General features: G+C 36.1%; 1 protein-coding gene across 2 annotated transcripts in view; it reads left to right on the top strand.

Annotated features, from left to right (window-relative positions):
* The window catches only part of GRIA2 (glutamate ionotropic receptor AMPA type subunit 2), a gene marked incomplete at both ends in the record, with an annotated part of 148,541 nt that overhangs the window by 126,174 nt on the left and 4,593 nt on the right, over positions 1-17,774 (top strand). For both annotated transcript variants that reach the window (XM_082632123.1, XM_082632124.1), the window contains one exon: positions 167-365. In XM_082632123.1, the coding sequence (XP_082488249.1) occupies positions 167-365 (199 nt within the window). The remainder of the gene's footprint in view (positions 1-166; positions 366-17,774) is intronic.

Raw genomic sequence — 17,774 nt, 5'->3', positions numbered from 1 at the left:
TTGCCCAGAAGGTTTAATAATTTCAAGTATCATCAACTAGCAGATATATTGAAAAGTATAAAGTTAAATATTCCCCTATAAATCGATATTTGCATAATACTGCTAACTTGTTTTCTTACGAGGTCAATCATTTCGCTTTACAAATCCATTTCGTACTTGTTATCAGATCCCTGTCTGGGCGCATTGTTGGAGGAGTTTGGTGGTTCTTTACCCTGATCATAATCTCTTCCTACACGGCTAACTTAGCTGCCTTCCTGACCGTAGAGAGGATGGTGTCTCCCATTGAAAGTGCGGAGGATCTTTCTAAGCAAACAGAAATTGCTTATGGAACATTAGACTCTGGCTCCACTAAGGAATTTTTCAGGGTAAGAGATTCTGCTTCGTAACTTCTGATTTTGTTCTTGCAATTAAACTTTGTGCCCCCTTGCCCCTCCTCCCATGGTCTACACAAAGGTACTGTGTGCAAGTAACTTCCATCCCTGTCTCTAATTCTATTTCTGTTTTTTTTTTAACTTTTATTTTATATTGGACTATAGCTGATGTACAATGTTGTGTTGCTTTCCGTTGTACAGCAAAGTGATTCAGTTCTACATATACATATAATCTATTCTTTTTCAAATTCTTTTCCCATTTAGCTTATTACAGAATATTGAGTAGAGTTCCCTGTGCTATACAGTAGGTCTTTGTTGGTTGTCTATTTTATAAATAGTAGAGAGTAGAGTGTATGTTAATCCCAACTTCCTAATTTATCCCACCCCCCCGCCCTTTCCCCTTTGATAACCATAAGTTTGTTTTCTATGTCTGTTTTTAACCTTGACTCTACCTCGCTCCCTCCCCTACCCCTATACTTAGCACTATCTCTATCCTTTTGTTTGATTCCTGACTCCTTCGGAGAAAAACACTTTGTTGCAAAGAAATCTAGTTTTTTAAAAAAATTGGTTTTCTTTTCGGAACAAAATTGAAGCAAAGTATAGTTAAATTTAAGTGATTATTTTTAAAAGAAAAGGATGTTGTATTTCATTTTATGTTAAAGCATGACTTCCATCTATCTTACATAATTTACAGTTGAAAACTCACTTTCCAATCTGTTATGTTAATTCTAAGTCAGGAAACAGATTGTGTTCATATCTGGAAATTCCAAACTTTCTGTTAAACCCTCCAAGCAAAGGCTAACAAAGGCCTTCAACTTCTCGACTTTTAAAATGGGAATCATAATTACAATGTGTCTATTAAATGTATTTTAGTTTTTAAAAGATCTGTGGCCTTATGATGATCTCTGTTTATGGGCACCAGTCCAGAGGCTGATGTTGGTATAACTTTCTTTCATTATACTATTATCTCTCTATAAGAACTCATTCTATTAAAATGCTTAAATATAGCAGGTAAACTTTGGTATTGACGTTAAGCCAAATACGTGGCATATGATGATCTCTGATAATCCATCTTTGAGTGTACCTAAGCTTGAGTGAGATCCAGGCCAGTTTACTTCTGAGTTAGGAGTAGGGCTTTCAACTTCCAGCTGAAGTAGTAGACTGTAATTTGAAGACTGTCTCCTTCTGCATTGCCACTGGTCTCTTTTCCAAATAACATCAGTTGTGCTCCAGATATCACGGGAGAAAAAGTGGTGTTGTCAGACAGTTGACAACAGAAAATAACTTGGCTCTATGTGGGGTGGGCAGGACCTTGACTCTTGCACTACGTACTGTGACGTAAGCTGAGAGTGTGGTCCATCTGTCAGCGGGTACTTTGACTTTGATGCTCATATGAATGTTGTAATGCATATTTGTTACTAATGACAATTTACTGCTACTCCTGAAAATAGTTGCAATACTTTTAATATAACACAGTGCTCTAGCCTGATCATAACAATGGACCTATTAAAATAAATTAGAATATTGCATGATTCTCAATTAGAAGTGTATTTTGAAACATTTTTAAATTGTTTGTGTCCCGATAGGGCTTGCTTTTATTTTACTGGTATATTTTATTGGTATTCCACACTCTTGAGGTAAATGAGACCTATGAATGAGGCAGAGACTTGTCAGATCATGGTTTACTTAGTGCTCCTTATATTGACAAAAATAACCTTAATTGTTTCCAGACACTGTCTGTTGAGAGTTACTCTCATCAGCTTGTTTGGACAACAAGAGGACCAACTGTTCTCAGCAACTGCACGTTCAGGATCTCAGAGCTTTTCAGTGTACCTGAACTCGATCATAGAAACACGTGCCTTAATCAGTGAGATGCCAAGATTTCATGATTAGAATATGCAAATTCCCCAGGAGACAGGGTGAGAAGGCTGTGTGACTCTGGGCAGAGGATGCTGCTACTCTTGTGTTTCAGCTCAGTAACCCCATGGAGACCATGGTCCCCACGTGCAGCACACACACACACACACGCACGTGCATGCACGCATGCACACACACGCTGACATATCTGTGGGGTTCCATTCGCCTATATAGGATTGTGGTGATTTCCTTCCCTAGAATAATAGAGAAGTGATGTGAGTATTTAGGCAACCTGATAACTTTAATGAGTATAGTTTCCCAAAGCAGTTTCTTATGCATCATCTCTGAATCTCACAGTATTTCTGTCTGATAGTTGGGGCAATCGCTTTTGTTTGCATGTTGTACATTATTAAATTTAAGCTCGGATAAATGTGAGGATTTGACCAAATTCTAGCAGATAAATGTGTGCTGAGGACTTCTACTCCTAAAGAGTGCTTTCCGTGCACTGTTTTTCCTTCCTTCCTCCGGATTCACTTCGCTGCTCTCCTGCTCTGTTTTGGTCACCTCCGTGTTTGCGTATGTCACGTTAGAGAATTATAATGGTGGAAATCCAGACAGGGCCTCACAGTTCCTCTCAATATACCTTCAAAAGGAATTGTTGATGCATGACCTTGGCTAGGTCTCGGTGCTATAGCATAGCAGTCAGCTTCTCCTTATCTGGAGAAGGAAGTTGTGGGCTCAAAAGTACTTAAAAGCCACACTGTTCATTCTGTTTGTACCAGTGAAGGGAGGCTATTGGAACAGCACACATCGCCAAAGTGAATAGGAGCCTGCCTGTTAATGCCACCATTAAAACATGGCATGGCTGTGATTTGGCAAAATATGTACAAAAGGTATGTTTCTTTAAAAGTTGGATTAAATGAAAAGGTGCTGCTAAATTGAGTAATTTTGAATAGTTTTTCTAACTGTATTAATGTTGGATAATTGGGTACCATGGTGACAATAGTGAAGGCAATCTTAATTTTGCTTCTGACTCTCAAAGGTGTTTTCAAGGATACTCTGGCTTGCGGCAGTAGCCATCGCGTCTCATACCTTTCCCCACAGAGTTTATTGCTTTAGTATATGGAAGTTGAATAACAAATTCCCTTTTGTAAAAAAAAAGAATTTCTCTTATAGAGTCTTATTCCAAACGTATTGGATGAGATGAAGCTTATTCCTAGACATTATAAAGGCAAAATATAATTGACTTTCATTGACATTTTTTCCCCTTAAAACCTAGGTTATATTCTACAATCTGGCTATTGGCAGTAGTCTGGTTGAATTTCTAAGCTTATGGTGGAAAGAGGTGCAAAGGAAATGCTCCTTGCTCCTGTTCCTAAAATTAACATTCACCACACACTTGGGTCGTCCTCTCTCTCAACTGTCCTTTAAATTTAGGGGCATTTGGGGCTCCTGGAAAGTGGGTGCAGGACAGGGTGAGTGATGGGAGATTGACCATCGTGGTGCCCGATCCTCCAGGAGTGGGGATGCAGAGGGAGTAGGCTGGCCCCAGACTGAGGACAGGTACTGTGCTTTTTGTTCTCTGGCTGTCTCTTATATTTAATACTTACTCTCATGCCCAAGACAGCTAATTACACGTGGAAGACACAACTTTTACCAGTTGCTAATACTTAACGTTCTAACAGTTATCTTATGTTTCCTAATATGACTTTACTGATAGCTTTTTGTTTCTTATGCTGTTTATGAAGAGGGGTTTTATCATTTATATTATTATAAACTTTCTACTATCACAGTGTCTATCAAGTCAACTTTCTGATTTTATCACAGCAGGAGCTTTGGATTTAGCCATTGGAGAAACTGATTTGAGAAGGTAGTCACTGTCTGAATTTTAAAGATGTATAACTAACTAAAAGATGGAAACATAACTTGTTTAAGACCATTTAGAGATTAAAGGGCCAGTTTTAAAACAGAATTCGGAGTTCTGAGAGCCTAGTCTTTTGTCTCAGTATTAACTGATATTTCCTAAAGATACATATTTGAAGGGATGAAAGCATCTTATATAAAATTATAAGAAGAGGGCTTCCCTGGTGGTGCAGTGGTTGAGAGTACGCCTGCCGATGCAGGGGACACGGGTTCGTGCCCCAGTCTGGGAAGATCCCACATGCCGCGGAGTGGCTGGGCCCGTGAGCCATGGCCGCTGAGCCTGCGCGTCCGGATCCTGTGCTCCTCAACGGGAGAGGCCACAACGGTGAGAGGTCCGCGTACCGCAAAAATAAATAAATAAAATTATAAGAAGAATATTTCACCTCATTTATAGGAATCTGTTTTGTCATTGTTAGGATGATAATTACTCAATTTAAATCTAAAGTTTTTTTAAATCAGATTTCAGGTACATAAGTTAATAATTATGGGTTATATTAATATTGTTTTAGGGAAGTTAGCGTGTGTGCATTAGTTTTAGAATTCCAATTTAAGCTGTAAATTTTCTAATTTAAAAATCTATATGTTCTTTAAGTGATAATCAGTAAAACAAATATGAATGGAATATTTACTTTGTTGTGCTAGAGAGAGTAAATAGGGGACAATCTTGTAACCAACAAGAGGTGTGAGGAAATAGACCCTGCATCTTCCTCTTCCAGAGTTTTCTGCTCACGGAACCCGTGTACATCCTCATATAGAGTGAAAGATAAAGTCTGACTCATTTTGGAGCTGCTGATCTTGCCTAATTATAGCGCCACTGTAACACACCTATAATTAAGAAAGAATTAGGCTATCAATTATACACCACTATTTTTAGACTTTCACATTTTGATAATTTCTTCTCTCAAAAAGAGGACAGATCTTGAATTAGATGAGCAGAAGATGATTTTATAAGAACTATGTGCATTATTTTCCTACAGAAACTTAGATGTGGGGAATAGAAAAGGGCTTTATAAATAAACCTATCATTGGCCTGTCAATCCATGAAACAAAAGTATTAACTTGCAAAAAGGAAGTACTTCGTGCCTATCCTAAATCCCCACACTGCAATCTGTTTATCTTACTCGGTGTGTCTCTGAGTAAGTGGTCTCCTTTAATTATGCTGGTGTTGGAAGGAAGAGATTCTAAAATATGGTCAAAATAAAGGTATTTCCCTTCTCATTAAATGAAGTTAATTATGCCGTTCTCAGAAGATTGATTTAGTCAGATAATAATCCATAATAATCCATATTGTTGTTTTCCAGCATTGTAGACTTTTCACAGAGTTTCCAGAGAGTATAAATGATAGAAAAATACATAGCATTAATGCAGGTGTGCCTTACCTGACTGAAAAGACTGGTTTGAAATTTTCCTTTACCATATAATAACCACAAATACAAGAGAATTACAATAATTTATCCTTTTAAAGGCAGCAACCTTTTTTTTTCAATTCCTTCTCTAGCATAAGATACACTTATTTATGTTAATATATAAAATATTGATTGCAATATATTTGTAAATAAAAATGTTTTAGCCATTATAGCAGCTTCTGTATAGAGCTGCATTAAGTGCTATTTCATTATAGTTACATTTTCTTTCACTTATTTCTTGTGTTTAGCAATAATGCAAGCATGATTTCCTTACTGATATTTTATAGAACAGATTTCACTAATTTGTGGTGGTTCTCCATACTTATTTATTTCTGGTATAGCTAAAGATCTTTCTGCCATAGTTTCCTATATATCACCTATTTCTGTGTGGGTAGAAATATATATATATATATATATATATATATATATACCTAGCTTTGTATATATAAATGTACAAATACATACACATATTTCTTAGCTTTATATACATGAATACATATACATACATATATCTTTCAAATATTATGGAGATGAAGTGGGTATAGTTGACTATATGTATGTCACTAATATCAAAATAGACCCTTTACAGATCTTTCAGTCATGCTTAACTCTTTAAATAGTTTCTAAAACACTCAGTACTAAATCAATGCTGAATGTGAATAAATTAGTAACAAACAGCACTACTGGATATGTTCTAAGTCACTCTGGTGTGGTTAGTCATATTATTACAGATTTTTCTTCCTTAGTTTTTTGGGGAGCTTGATTAGTCATGAAAGTCTGCACAGCTGACAATTCTGCATGTCCAAGACTTCTCTAGATAATCCAGGACAGGTTCAAACCATTTGCTCCCTGCTTGGCAGTTTTCTTTCTCTGGCATTTTAAATGTTCTCACCATTCCACACAGCATCTGAGGACAGTATTGAATTTTTTTTTTTTTAGTGATCATATTTTTAATTCAGTATGACGTATAAAGTGCACAGATCTTAAGTGACAGCTCAGTGAATTTTTACATATATATGCACCCATATAACCATCACTTAGATCAAGATGAGGCTCCCAGTCCATACTTGAACATAGCCACTCTTCTGACTTCTGTCACAGAAAGCACCGACCAGAAAGCACTAATGTTTATGAAGTTCAATATACCAATCTTTTCTTTTATGGTTAAGGATTTTTGTGTCCTGTTTAATAAATCTTTGCCCCAATATTATGAAGATGTTCTTAACTTCTAATAAAAGCTTGTTTTACCATTCACATTAGGCATACAATCCATCTAGCACTGATATTTGATATGGTGTGAGACAGTAGCCAAAGTTCATTTATTTCTTTTTTAACAACTTTATTGGAGTTTAATTGCTTTACAGTGGTGTGTCACTTTCTGCTGTATAACAAAGTGAATCAGCTATACATATACATATAAAGAAATAAAAGGCACCCAAATTGGAAAATAAGTAAAATTATCTCTGTTCACAGATGACTTGATCTTATATATAGAAAACTCAAAGAATTCCACAAAAAACTGTTAGAAATTTAGGAAATTTGCAGGATACAAAATCAATATACAAATACAGTTGCATTTCTATACACTGACAATGAACAATCTGAAAAGAAAATTAGGAAAAAGTCCCATTTACAACAGCATCAAAAAGAATAAAATATAATACTTAAGAATAAACTTATTCAAGGAGGTAAAAGACATGTATGCTGAAAACTCCAAAAGATTGCTGAAAGAAATTAAAGAAGACACAATAAATGGAAAGGCATCCCTTATTCATGGATTAAAAGACTTAATATTGTAAAATGTCCATACTACACAAAGTGATCTAAAGATTCAGTGCAATCCCTATCAAAATCAAATCATTTTTTTGCAGAAATAGAAAAAATTCCTAAAATTCATATGGACATGCAAAGAATCAGAAATAGCTAAACCAATCTTGACAAACAAGAACACAGCTGGAAGCCTTACACTCCCTGACTTCAAAACATTTTAGAAAGGTATAGTAATCAAAACATTATGGCACTGGCATAAAGACACATTTATAGGCCAGTGGAACAGAAGAGAGATCCCAGAAATAAACCCATGGATGTACATTTAAGTGAACTTTGACAAAGGCATCAAGACTCCACAGTGGGGAAATGATAGTGTTGAGATAACTGGATATCTATATGTAAAAGGACAAAATAGGACCCATGTATTATACCATACACAGAAACCAACTAAAAATGGATTAACTATCTAAAAGCAAGATCTGAAACAGTAGAGCTTCATATAAGAAAACAAAGGGGATAAGCTTCAGGACTTTGGTCCTGGCAAGGATTTCTTGGCTATGACACTAAGAGCACAGGCAAAAAAAAGCAAAAGTAGACCAGTGGACTGCATTAAATTCAAAAGCTTTTGTGCAGCAAAGGAAACAATCCACAGAGTGGAAAGGCAAACTATGGAGAGGAGGAACATATTTGGAAACCATATATCTGATAAAGATAAACATGCAAAATATCTAACAACTCAATAGCAAAAACCTAATAACCTCATTAAAAAATTGGAAAAGGACTTCAATGGACATTTCTCCAAAGACTAGCAAATGGTCAGCAGGTTATATGAAAAGATGCTCAATACCACTAATCATCAGGCAAATGCAAATCAACACCACAATGAGATAGTGCCCACCAGTTAGGATGGCCATTAGAAAAAAGAAAAAAGGGACTTACCTGGCAGCGCAGTGGTTGAGAATCTGCTTGCCAATGCAGGGGACACGGGTTCTAGCCCTGGTCTGGGAGGATCCCACATGCCGCGGAGCAACTAGGCCCGTGAGCCACAACTACTGAGCCTGTGCATCTAGAGCCTGTGCTCCGCAACAAGAGAGGCTACGGTAGTGAGAAGCCCGCGCACCGTGATGAAGAGTGGCCCCCGCTCGCCGCAACTAGAGAAAGCCCTCGCACAGAAACGAAGACCCAACACAGCAAAAATAAATAAATAGATAAAGGAGTTCCTTTAAAAAAAAAAATCGCCAGCCCTTTTAGATTAGAATAGTGAGCCAACAGAACCCAAATTTGCCCGTAATTGCGTACATCTTTTAATTGCCTTTAAAAACCCACACTTAAAACGCTCTATTCTTGTTGTTGAGGTTAAGTAAGTTCAATCAACGTGTTTTAGGAGCAAATCCCACATTGAAGAAAAATTTATTTCTGATCCTTGGTAATCTCAGATGGCCTCAGCATTCTCTCTTTAACTGTAGGGCTTGGGTTATAAACTACCTCTCAAACTCTGTTTGCAGTTGAAAGAGTATGACATTTGTGAAGAATTAACTCTTCAAGCCATTTTTGAGTGTGCCTTGTGAAGGCTGACTTACGACTTTTCTTAACACCCAATTCCACTTTGTTGCGGTTTTCATTGTTACAGTTTTTAGCAAGATCTTTAGAACTAAAACTTGCCTCTTAAGTATTTTCATATACTGGTCCTAATTCTGACTTTAGTAATTGCTTTCATTTTCATAATACAGATGAATCAAATACATGAAAATAACTATCATCTCTTCCTTAAATGTTCCCATACCCAGCCTAAGAATTCTGAAATATGTTTTCAAACCCTTCATTCTATATCTTTACCCTTTAAATGTAGGTTTCTCAGTATTATTATTTTTTTTTCGTTCCCACCATGTGGCTTGTGGGATCTTGGTTCCCAGACCAGGGATTGAACCTGGGCCCTCAGCAGTGAGAATGTTGAGTCCTAACCACTGGAAGCCAGGGAATTCCCAGTATTATTCTTAAAGTGTGGTGTCTAGACATGGTATGTGACTTTTTCTAACTAGAAAGGGTTTTAGCCAGACTCTGACAATTCAGATTTCAGACCAATTTCAACCTGAACACTTGTGTTCTTTGGCAACATAGTGTTTACATTTTCTTTTTTTAAAAGGAGGGAAAAAAACAAAGAATGCCTTTAGCTAGAGAATGACTCTGCAGTTACTACAGACACACTATTCTATGCTACCGCCTTCCTGTCTGTTTCACTCTCATTTCCTTCTTGGCCCTCAGCGTATTTGAAGTTACAGCTCTGTTACCTAGACTTGATTTCATTTAAAACCCTCAAGTCTATTAGCTTTTGTGGTAACTGTAGCTTACTAATAGCTTGCCCTAAAAGTGTTGCTTACTGAAAACCTGGGTGACTTTAAGGTGAATTTTGGTTAGCCTCATGTCTTTCATTCTGTGAGTATGCGATCGATTGAAACCACGTGCCAGATATTCTCTTCATCCTTGTTAAATTTTACCTTGGATTTTGGCTTATTTGCCCAAGCCCATAAAATTGAAATATTGATTCTGTTACCTATTATATAAATATCTGAAACTTTGAAGCATTTGTCATTTATGTATTCATCCAAATTGACTGAAACGCTGAACACAGTGGGGCTATGTATGGAATCAGTGCTATAACAAAAGTTTCCCTTCGGCACAGTATTTTCATGTTAATTAATAACCAATACTCTTTGGGTGTGACTGATATTTTAATTATAAACCCATCTAATTCTGATAACCATAGCTCTCCATTTAATCCACAAGGATAATATGAGCTATTTTGTCAAACATTGATGATACTCAAAATATCTGTTCATTGTAGACCTTAAATGGGTTAATTGAGTAACCGTATTAAAAATAAAAGACGTGACCATAGGGGACCACTTACTCTTCCTATTGCTTTATCAATTCACATTATATGCCTGTGTGCACATATGGGTAATAAATAAGATGCATTAGTAGAACACTTTAGTACTGACATTTACCATTTGTAAGGGAATAAAAATGTATGGAAATACCAATTACATTTTAAAATTTAAAGACATCGTTTTCCAAGCAGAAAATAATCAGAAGGATATGATTCTATTAATAATATATGCATTAACTTGACTCTATTTTTCACATTTGAAAGTAATTTCAAAATGCCAACCAGAACACTGAGGCATAACTTAGCTTTGCTTTTGGTTGATTAAAATGCTGCCACAAATCCAATTTAGTTGAGCCTCAGTTTACTTTGTAATAAATTATACAGAAATATTTAACTGAATTTCTCTAAATTTTATGATATTGTCAAGTGATTTGTTTCTTCTTAATAAAACATTGCTTATCTGAATACTACTCTTCAGTATTTTTCTGATTTAGTGCATATACACATGTATTGAAGATTTAAGTATCCAGATTGTAGTCTTGGTTCTTCTGGGGCGGACAAACTATGCTAATTTAGACAAGTTATTTAATCTCTCTGAGTCTTTGCTTCTAAAATAAAGGGCTTGGAATACAGTAAGTGATTTTTAAGGTCCATTCCAGTGCTAATCCTTTGAAAATTTTAAGCTGTTAAAAATCCTTTTAGTTATATGCTTTCATAAATACTTGTTCAGTTTTTAAGAAACTGAGAAATCACTGGAAATATAGTTTAATGTGAATCTTGTTAATATTATTAGAGAATTAGTTCTATTTAAAATGGCATATTACCCATATAGAAAAATCCTCATGATATCAAACAAATCAAACCACACTTCTTTAAAATATTTTATTAACTGCAATCATTTATAAATAGGTAATTATTGCATTTTAATAAGAAAGAGAAAAACATACTGTGAGACTTGATATAAAATGTTCATAATTACTTCGAACATCTGATTTTAATGATTCTAAAAATATTTCCCACTGACTTGACTCGTGACTTCAAGGAATTGACAATTTCTGAATATAAATTTTTCATTTTAAATCCAAGAAGTTATAGTGTTAAACATCAAATTTTACTAAAACTAAGTGAGCAAAGGAATGTCTAAGAAAATATTCATATTGACTTTATTCAAATGTTTCCTTTTTTTTTACATGAAACAGATGGTGTGGTTTTTGATTGTATTAAAAAATCAATATATGAGCAAAAACTCATGTTTTTCAGCTAAAGGATGAGTAAGAAGTGTTAAGTTGATAGAATTAAATTCTCTAAAAATATTTATTTGTATGACACAACTTGTTAATTTTCCCTTCTCCCTTAATTTGCAGGGACCATTTCTGTAGCTGCAGTTTTTTTTTTTTTTTCCATCAGGGAAAATAATGCACTTCTTTTTAAATTTAAAGAAAAACCTAAAAAATAGTCTTACTTTGGGCTTCCCTGGTGGCGCAGTGGTTGAGAGTCCGCCCGCTGATGCAGGGGACACAGGTTCGTGCCCCGGTCCGGGAAGATCCCACATGTTGCGGAGCAGCTGGGCCCGTGAGCCATGGCCGCTGAGCCTGCGTGTCTGGAGCCTGTGCTCCGCAACGGGAGAGGCCACAACAGTGAGAGGCCCGCGTACCGGAAAACAAAACAAAACAAAACAAAACTATGAAATAAGAGCCAAGTTTCAAAGCACTTTTTTTTATTATACTGTTTTTATTTAAGTTTTACAGCATGTTCTCAGCTTATACCCTCAAAAATGAATTTACGTATTGGAATATAAATGCAATATTTCCTTGATATGTATGCTGTGGGACTACCACCTACCAAAGTCTTGTGTTAGTGTTAGCAATTAAAGCCCCTGAAATGAGGACAACATGGATTTATGTCTTAAGTATTGTACTTTCTTCTAAGTAACCTAAATCAAATACTATTCAAGTATGTTGAGAAGATAAGTAATGTTCTACTTCAAAATTTTCATTACAAGGAGTGTTTTCTTTGGGGGAATCGCATTAAAACAAAACCACTTCTAGTATTGGATAAAGGCGTAAAAGAAGATTTAGATCTTCTATTTGCCAGCGTAATTTATTCTTCAGATTTTTATCCTACCAGTCAGAAGAATAGTTGTGCCTTTGTCTGTAAAGTTAATGTCCCCATCATGGCCTTTGACAGCCTCTCTTTCTAATTATCAAAGGCATTGCTCTAAAATTGATACCCTAATTATGTCTTTAGTCTTTCTGTCTCCACAGGCTACTTCTCCCTGACCTTCAATCTATGTTTAGATGTTCTGCAATGTTGTAAAGTCCTTCTTGGCACAGTACTTTCCTTTATCTTCATTTTATCTTTTTCCTTTCCTTTAGCTGATAAATTTATAAATTTTCTTCCTAAGACCACTTTTTCCATTCCAGCCACTCTCTCCTTCATTCTTTCAAATCTGACCTCCCTTAGAACTTTGAAAATAACCTTCCTAAAAAGAATCACTTGGGCTTCCCTGGTGGCGCAGTGGTTGAGAGTCCGCCTGCCGATGCAGGGGACACGGGTTCGTGCCCCGGTCCCGGAGGATCCCACATGCCGCGGAGCGGCTGGGCCCGCGAGCCATGGCCGCGGAGCCTGTGTGTCCGGAGCCTGTGCTCCGCAACGGGAGAGGCCACAGCAGTGAGAGGCCCGCGTACAGCAAAAAAAAAAAAAAAAAAGAATCACTTAATGCCATTCTTGCCATATTGAACTGTTTGTGTGTGTTTTCATGCTTTATATAAATGATGCCATGTTTAATACCATTGTGCAAATTCTTTTGGTACGTTTTCCTCCCTTAGTTTTTGTTTTTTTGTTTGCTTTGCTTTGTTTTTGTTTTTTTTTGGAAAGTGAACTGTGTAAGAGTTAATAGACTAAGCAGTAAGGAATGTCTGCCAGGCAGCACCAGTATTTTCTTAACTCTTGAAAACATGTATGTGTTTCATAAGGATAATAACCATTTCCTTTAAAAAGTTGCTTTTTCCCAACAGGGAAAAGACTTATTTAGCTGGTAGAGAAATTAATGCCTGTATTACTGTATATGAGGAAAAAATAAAATTAAATTACAATGACTGTTGTCTTCTTTCAGAAGAAAAGAAGCCATCATTTTCTTAGATATAATTATATCGGGTGTGTTTACTTTATATAAAACTTTCCCCAACAGTACTAGACAATGGGTATATTTTCTCTCTAAGGAAATATTAAAATTATTTTCTATGAAATATTAGTCAAATTGATATCCCTATGACTAATATCGTATCAAAATATGGGAAGGGAATTGAATAGCCATGTTCAAAGAGCCTTGACTCCTTAAGAAACACAAGATAATCAGTGTTGTCTTGACCAAGCTGTGATTTATCTCCTCTTAACAAAGTGTCACTTATCTCTTCATCAAAATGTGATGGCAGATGCCATGCTGAAGAAATTCACTTCATTTCATCATATTCCCTGAAAGAGTAGTTTCCTTGATTTAATATGTAAACTTAGAAAGTACAGTGTTCCTTGGCTTAGCTGTGGTGGAGTCTTAGATTTACAGAGAGGTAGGAAAGGAAATTGTAATGATCCTGAGAAAGACTTAGAACTTTTACCTAGGGCCATCTTGGAACTTGCCATCTTGGAAACAGAGATTGGAAACCAGTGTCCCATCCCTTCATTTTCCTTCTTCATCACATCATTGTCTTCTCTCAGGACAAGAACTCAGACTAGTATTACAAATGATAGAAAAGTATGTGGTTTACTTAAAAGGTCAGAATGGTTTGCTTGTGTTCCCTCTTCTACTGTGCTAAAACATGCTCAAATTTAGACACTGCTTATGAGGGTAGCGATCATCATTGCCTGGCTCTCATTTTTGAAGTCCACACAAAGAGGCTGATTGAATCCATTTGATCAGTACGTGACTTGCATTTTTCAGACAGTTGCCCAAATTTTCTGGATGCTTTTGATGTAGAATAATGTCTGTAATTTGAATTGCTGAAATACAGAATATTAATAGGAAGTTCTATTTTTTGTGCATGGGATTATTATTAACCCAGGAAAAAAAATCCCTGTTTTTTTTTATTTTAGTTTATTTGTAAATATATTCTAAGAAACAAGTGGTCAAGAGGCTGAAGACTGCAGTGCACTATCAAGTGTATCAGACCATTAACTTGCAGATTAGGTGAAATTAAACATTGTCACTTAAACTGTCTTGGCAATAAAATAATGATAAATTATCATTCAGGCTCTTGGATGGGAAGCCTAGGGGAGAATTTCACTTTGCCTTTGGATTGCTTTCCTGCAGGTTACTTTTTTGATTGCTGTGGCTTTGGAGAACAGGATTTCTAGGTATCACCTATTTAGTTATTTAGTTCAGACTAACAACTTTTCTGATATTGTCAATAGAAATTAAACACAAATCGCTTGAACTGTCTCTCAGTACAAAATGTAGTCTGATTTTTCCTATTCTTTTTTTGAAGGCAGCTAGAAAGTTCAAATCAATAAATGCCTTGTCCTAATGGATGATAGTTTTCAACATAACAGAATTGTATTGTTTGTGAATTACTATACTTGCACACCTTTGGTCAAATCTATTCAAACAAATATTGTTGAACAGATATGGTTATGAATACATTTCACTAACTTTGTTAAGAAAGTAAACAGTAAACTAACACCTGGGAGACAAATGAATTAAACCATTGTGAAAAAATGTATAACTTTCAAAAATTCTGACCTATGAAAAATTTCCTTTTAGTTTTATGCAAATCAGCAATGAGTATTTTCAGACTTTAGATAATTTGTAGATTTTATTAATCCACAAGTAGATCATAAATCCCTGCTCAGTTAAAATGCCATGTTATAATACGTGTGAAGCCTGATTATTAACAGTGACTGATTTAACTTAATAGAAGCTTGTACTTTGTAGGTCTAGATTAACATGTCAGAACTTGCTTATCTTCCAAGTGAGACAAAAACCAGTAAGACGGGGATCGAGTAAATTAATCAAAACACTATATAGCTGTGTGCATTTTCCTAGATTGCTTGTTAAAAGCCTTTACTCTTTAGAAAGAATATTCTATTTATACATTGAGAAATATATTTAAACTAATGGGAAAGCATTTATGAATGAAATAGGACATTTTCCTTCACTTAGTGAATATTAGCTTTGACATGACTCACGTCATTTAAATGTCCTCTCAAAACTGTAGTCTTTAAAGAGAAGTTATCTTGAGTTTAATTTGTATTTTTCCTTTTACTTCATTGCTATTTTTTGGATTTTCTCTGAAGAGCATCTATATTTATGAAACATTTTATGTAATATTTTAATGATCCAAAATTGATATTTCAAACTTGGAATAATTGACATATTTAATGGATGATTTTATTTAAAAAATTGTGTAACTTCATTTTGAAATCTATCAGCATATGATTTTGTTCCAAAACATTTTCATATTGTTACCAAACTCAGGTTCGGCTGCTTGCCACTCAAAAGCCAATAGTTAGAGAGGCAAGTGTTGGTAGTAAGAAAACTGCTTTAATCAGAAAAGCCAGCAACCTGGTGAGAAGGTGGACTCTTGTCCTGAAACCAACTCCGAAGATTTTGCTCAGTCGTGATAGGTTTTCAAGGGAAAAATGCGGAAAGAATCTCAGTGAATTATCGAGGCAGGAGGTTGGGTTCTGCTTCATCCTTCATGGTGTGCAGGCTGGCTGACGTTCTTCCGACGTTATCTTGCCTGCGTGATCTGCCTGCAGGATTGCTTAGGGCAGCTGTTGGGGGTGGAGAGCTACTCATTTTTACCTGCTGAATTCTTCATTCTTCCTCCTTTTAAACTAGGAAAAGAATCAACACGTTGGGCAAAGCGGGGTGTACATTCAGGAGAACATAAGTCAGAAGTTAAGTTACATTGCTTAGTGATCTCATTCCTATAATTAGGATTTTAAGGTTAGAGGGGGACAGAAATGGGTAAATAGGAAATGGGCAAAGAGCTGCTTTCAATTCCCCACTGTCAAACATCATTCAATTTCTATGGGATCAGGGGCGAAGGTCCGTCTTCTGCAACTTCTTCATTCTGACATGGGGCGCTGTATTATCGGAGTGGAAGACGTCGACATTGAGTATATAGCATCTCTTTCTTGACAATTTTAGTTGCCCACTTACATAAGCAGGCAGAGCAAGCTACAATTATTTGATGCCCACAAAGACATAGATTATTATGAGCAATCGTGTTAATCCCATTCTCTTGAGGCCAGTTATTGGAATTGTGCTGGCCGTAGACTCAGTACTGCTCAAGTTAGAGTAGCTTATGTCATGGCTGACGTCTGGCTTTTTCCCACTGGTGGCAGTTACAGTATCTGTAAAACAACTCAGGAAGGTGCATCAGACACTGAGTCTGTGACTCTGTTGTCCTGATCATTAACCGCTCGAGGCCACTCTTTGTGACTCAGGGAGGCCTGGGAGTCTTCAGCTTTTCTATGACCAGAGGCAGGAGACGTGCAGTGTCCTTTGTACTTGGCGGTGGGCTGGGGCAATGAGCTACAGGGTCCTGCTTTGTTCCAATATCACATGTTTTTTGTAGGAATTCACATTACAAAATGATCTTGAAGTTTAATAATATTTCATGGTATATACTCAGAGACAAATATTGTATCATCTTCCAATTTGGTAGAGAACATGAAGGCAGAATATAGGAGAATAAAACAATATAAATATCTTCTCCAGTAGGCAAAGAGGCAGATAAATAAAAAATGGTCTTATTCTTTCTAACCAATTCCAGAATATTCACTTAGCCTACATTAATTATGAACACATATGTGCAAGATATTGTGCCATTCACTATGGTCATGAGGTTAACATTTCCCTAGTTGGTGTCCTGATGGAGATTTCACCCTCATACATGTATTTTCATGACAGAGAGGAAGCCTGATTGACTAAGTAGTGAAGTTTTAAATCTATAATCTCAAGAAGGGGCATTGTTTAGAAATAGGTAGGTTTAAGAGTGGTTTAGGTACATTATTAAAGGATCGACATATTATTAATGGGTAAGAAACTTTTATAAATTGGGGGTGAAAATACCTTTGGGGAAGGACGTCTGGGTCTTTTTGTAGCCCAGACAAGAGGGCTGACATGGCCCATGAGCTGTCTCAGCACTGCAGCCCTATTCACTTGGGGACAATAAAACAATGCAGCCAATGTCTGAGCACCTCTCCCTGTTACATGTATTCTAAACTCCAGTGATGTAAGCCTCCTCCACATTTCACTTACTCTTGACTGAATTTTCACCAAAATACAGTGCTTTCACATATATGTAAAGCTACTCTTCTCCCTAGGGCAGCATTTTAAGCAAATTTGGATTTATATTATGTCTGCTTATTTGATTTATTCTTGCTTTTTCTATGATAAAGATTATAATTTTTAACTTTCTTAGAGTAAAAAACAAACAAACAAAAAGTCCCAAAGCCTCATGAACCTTAAAAGGAAGTTTTCAAGTTCAAGTTTCCATTTCAGACTTCCTGTATTAGGAAAATAAAAGGGGTTATTCACAGTCACCTCCCCCAAGA

The sequence above is a fragment of the Mesoplodon mirus genome, assembly GCF_964341445.2.
Source record: "Mesoplodon mirus genome assembly, chromosome: 2".
NCBI classification, from domain to species: Eukaryota; Metazoa; Chordata; class Mammalia; order Artiodactyla; family Ziphiidae; genus Mesoplodon; species Mesoplodon mirus.
The sequence above is the reverse complement of the archived record's forward strand: the minus strand, read 5'-3'. Positions and strand labels throughout refer to the sequence as shown.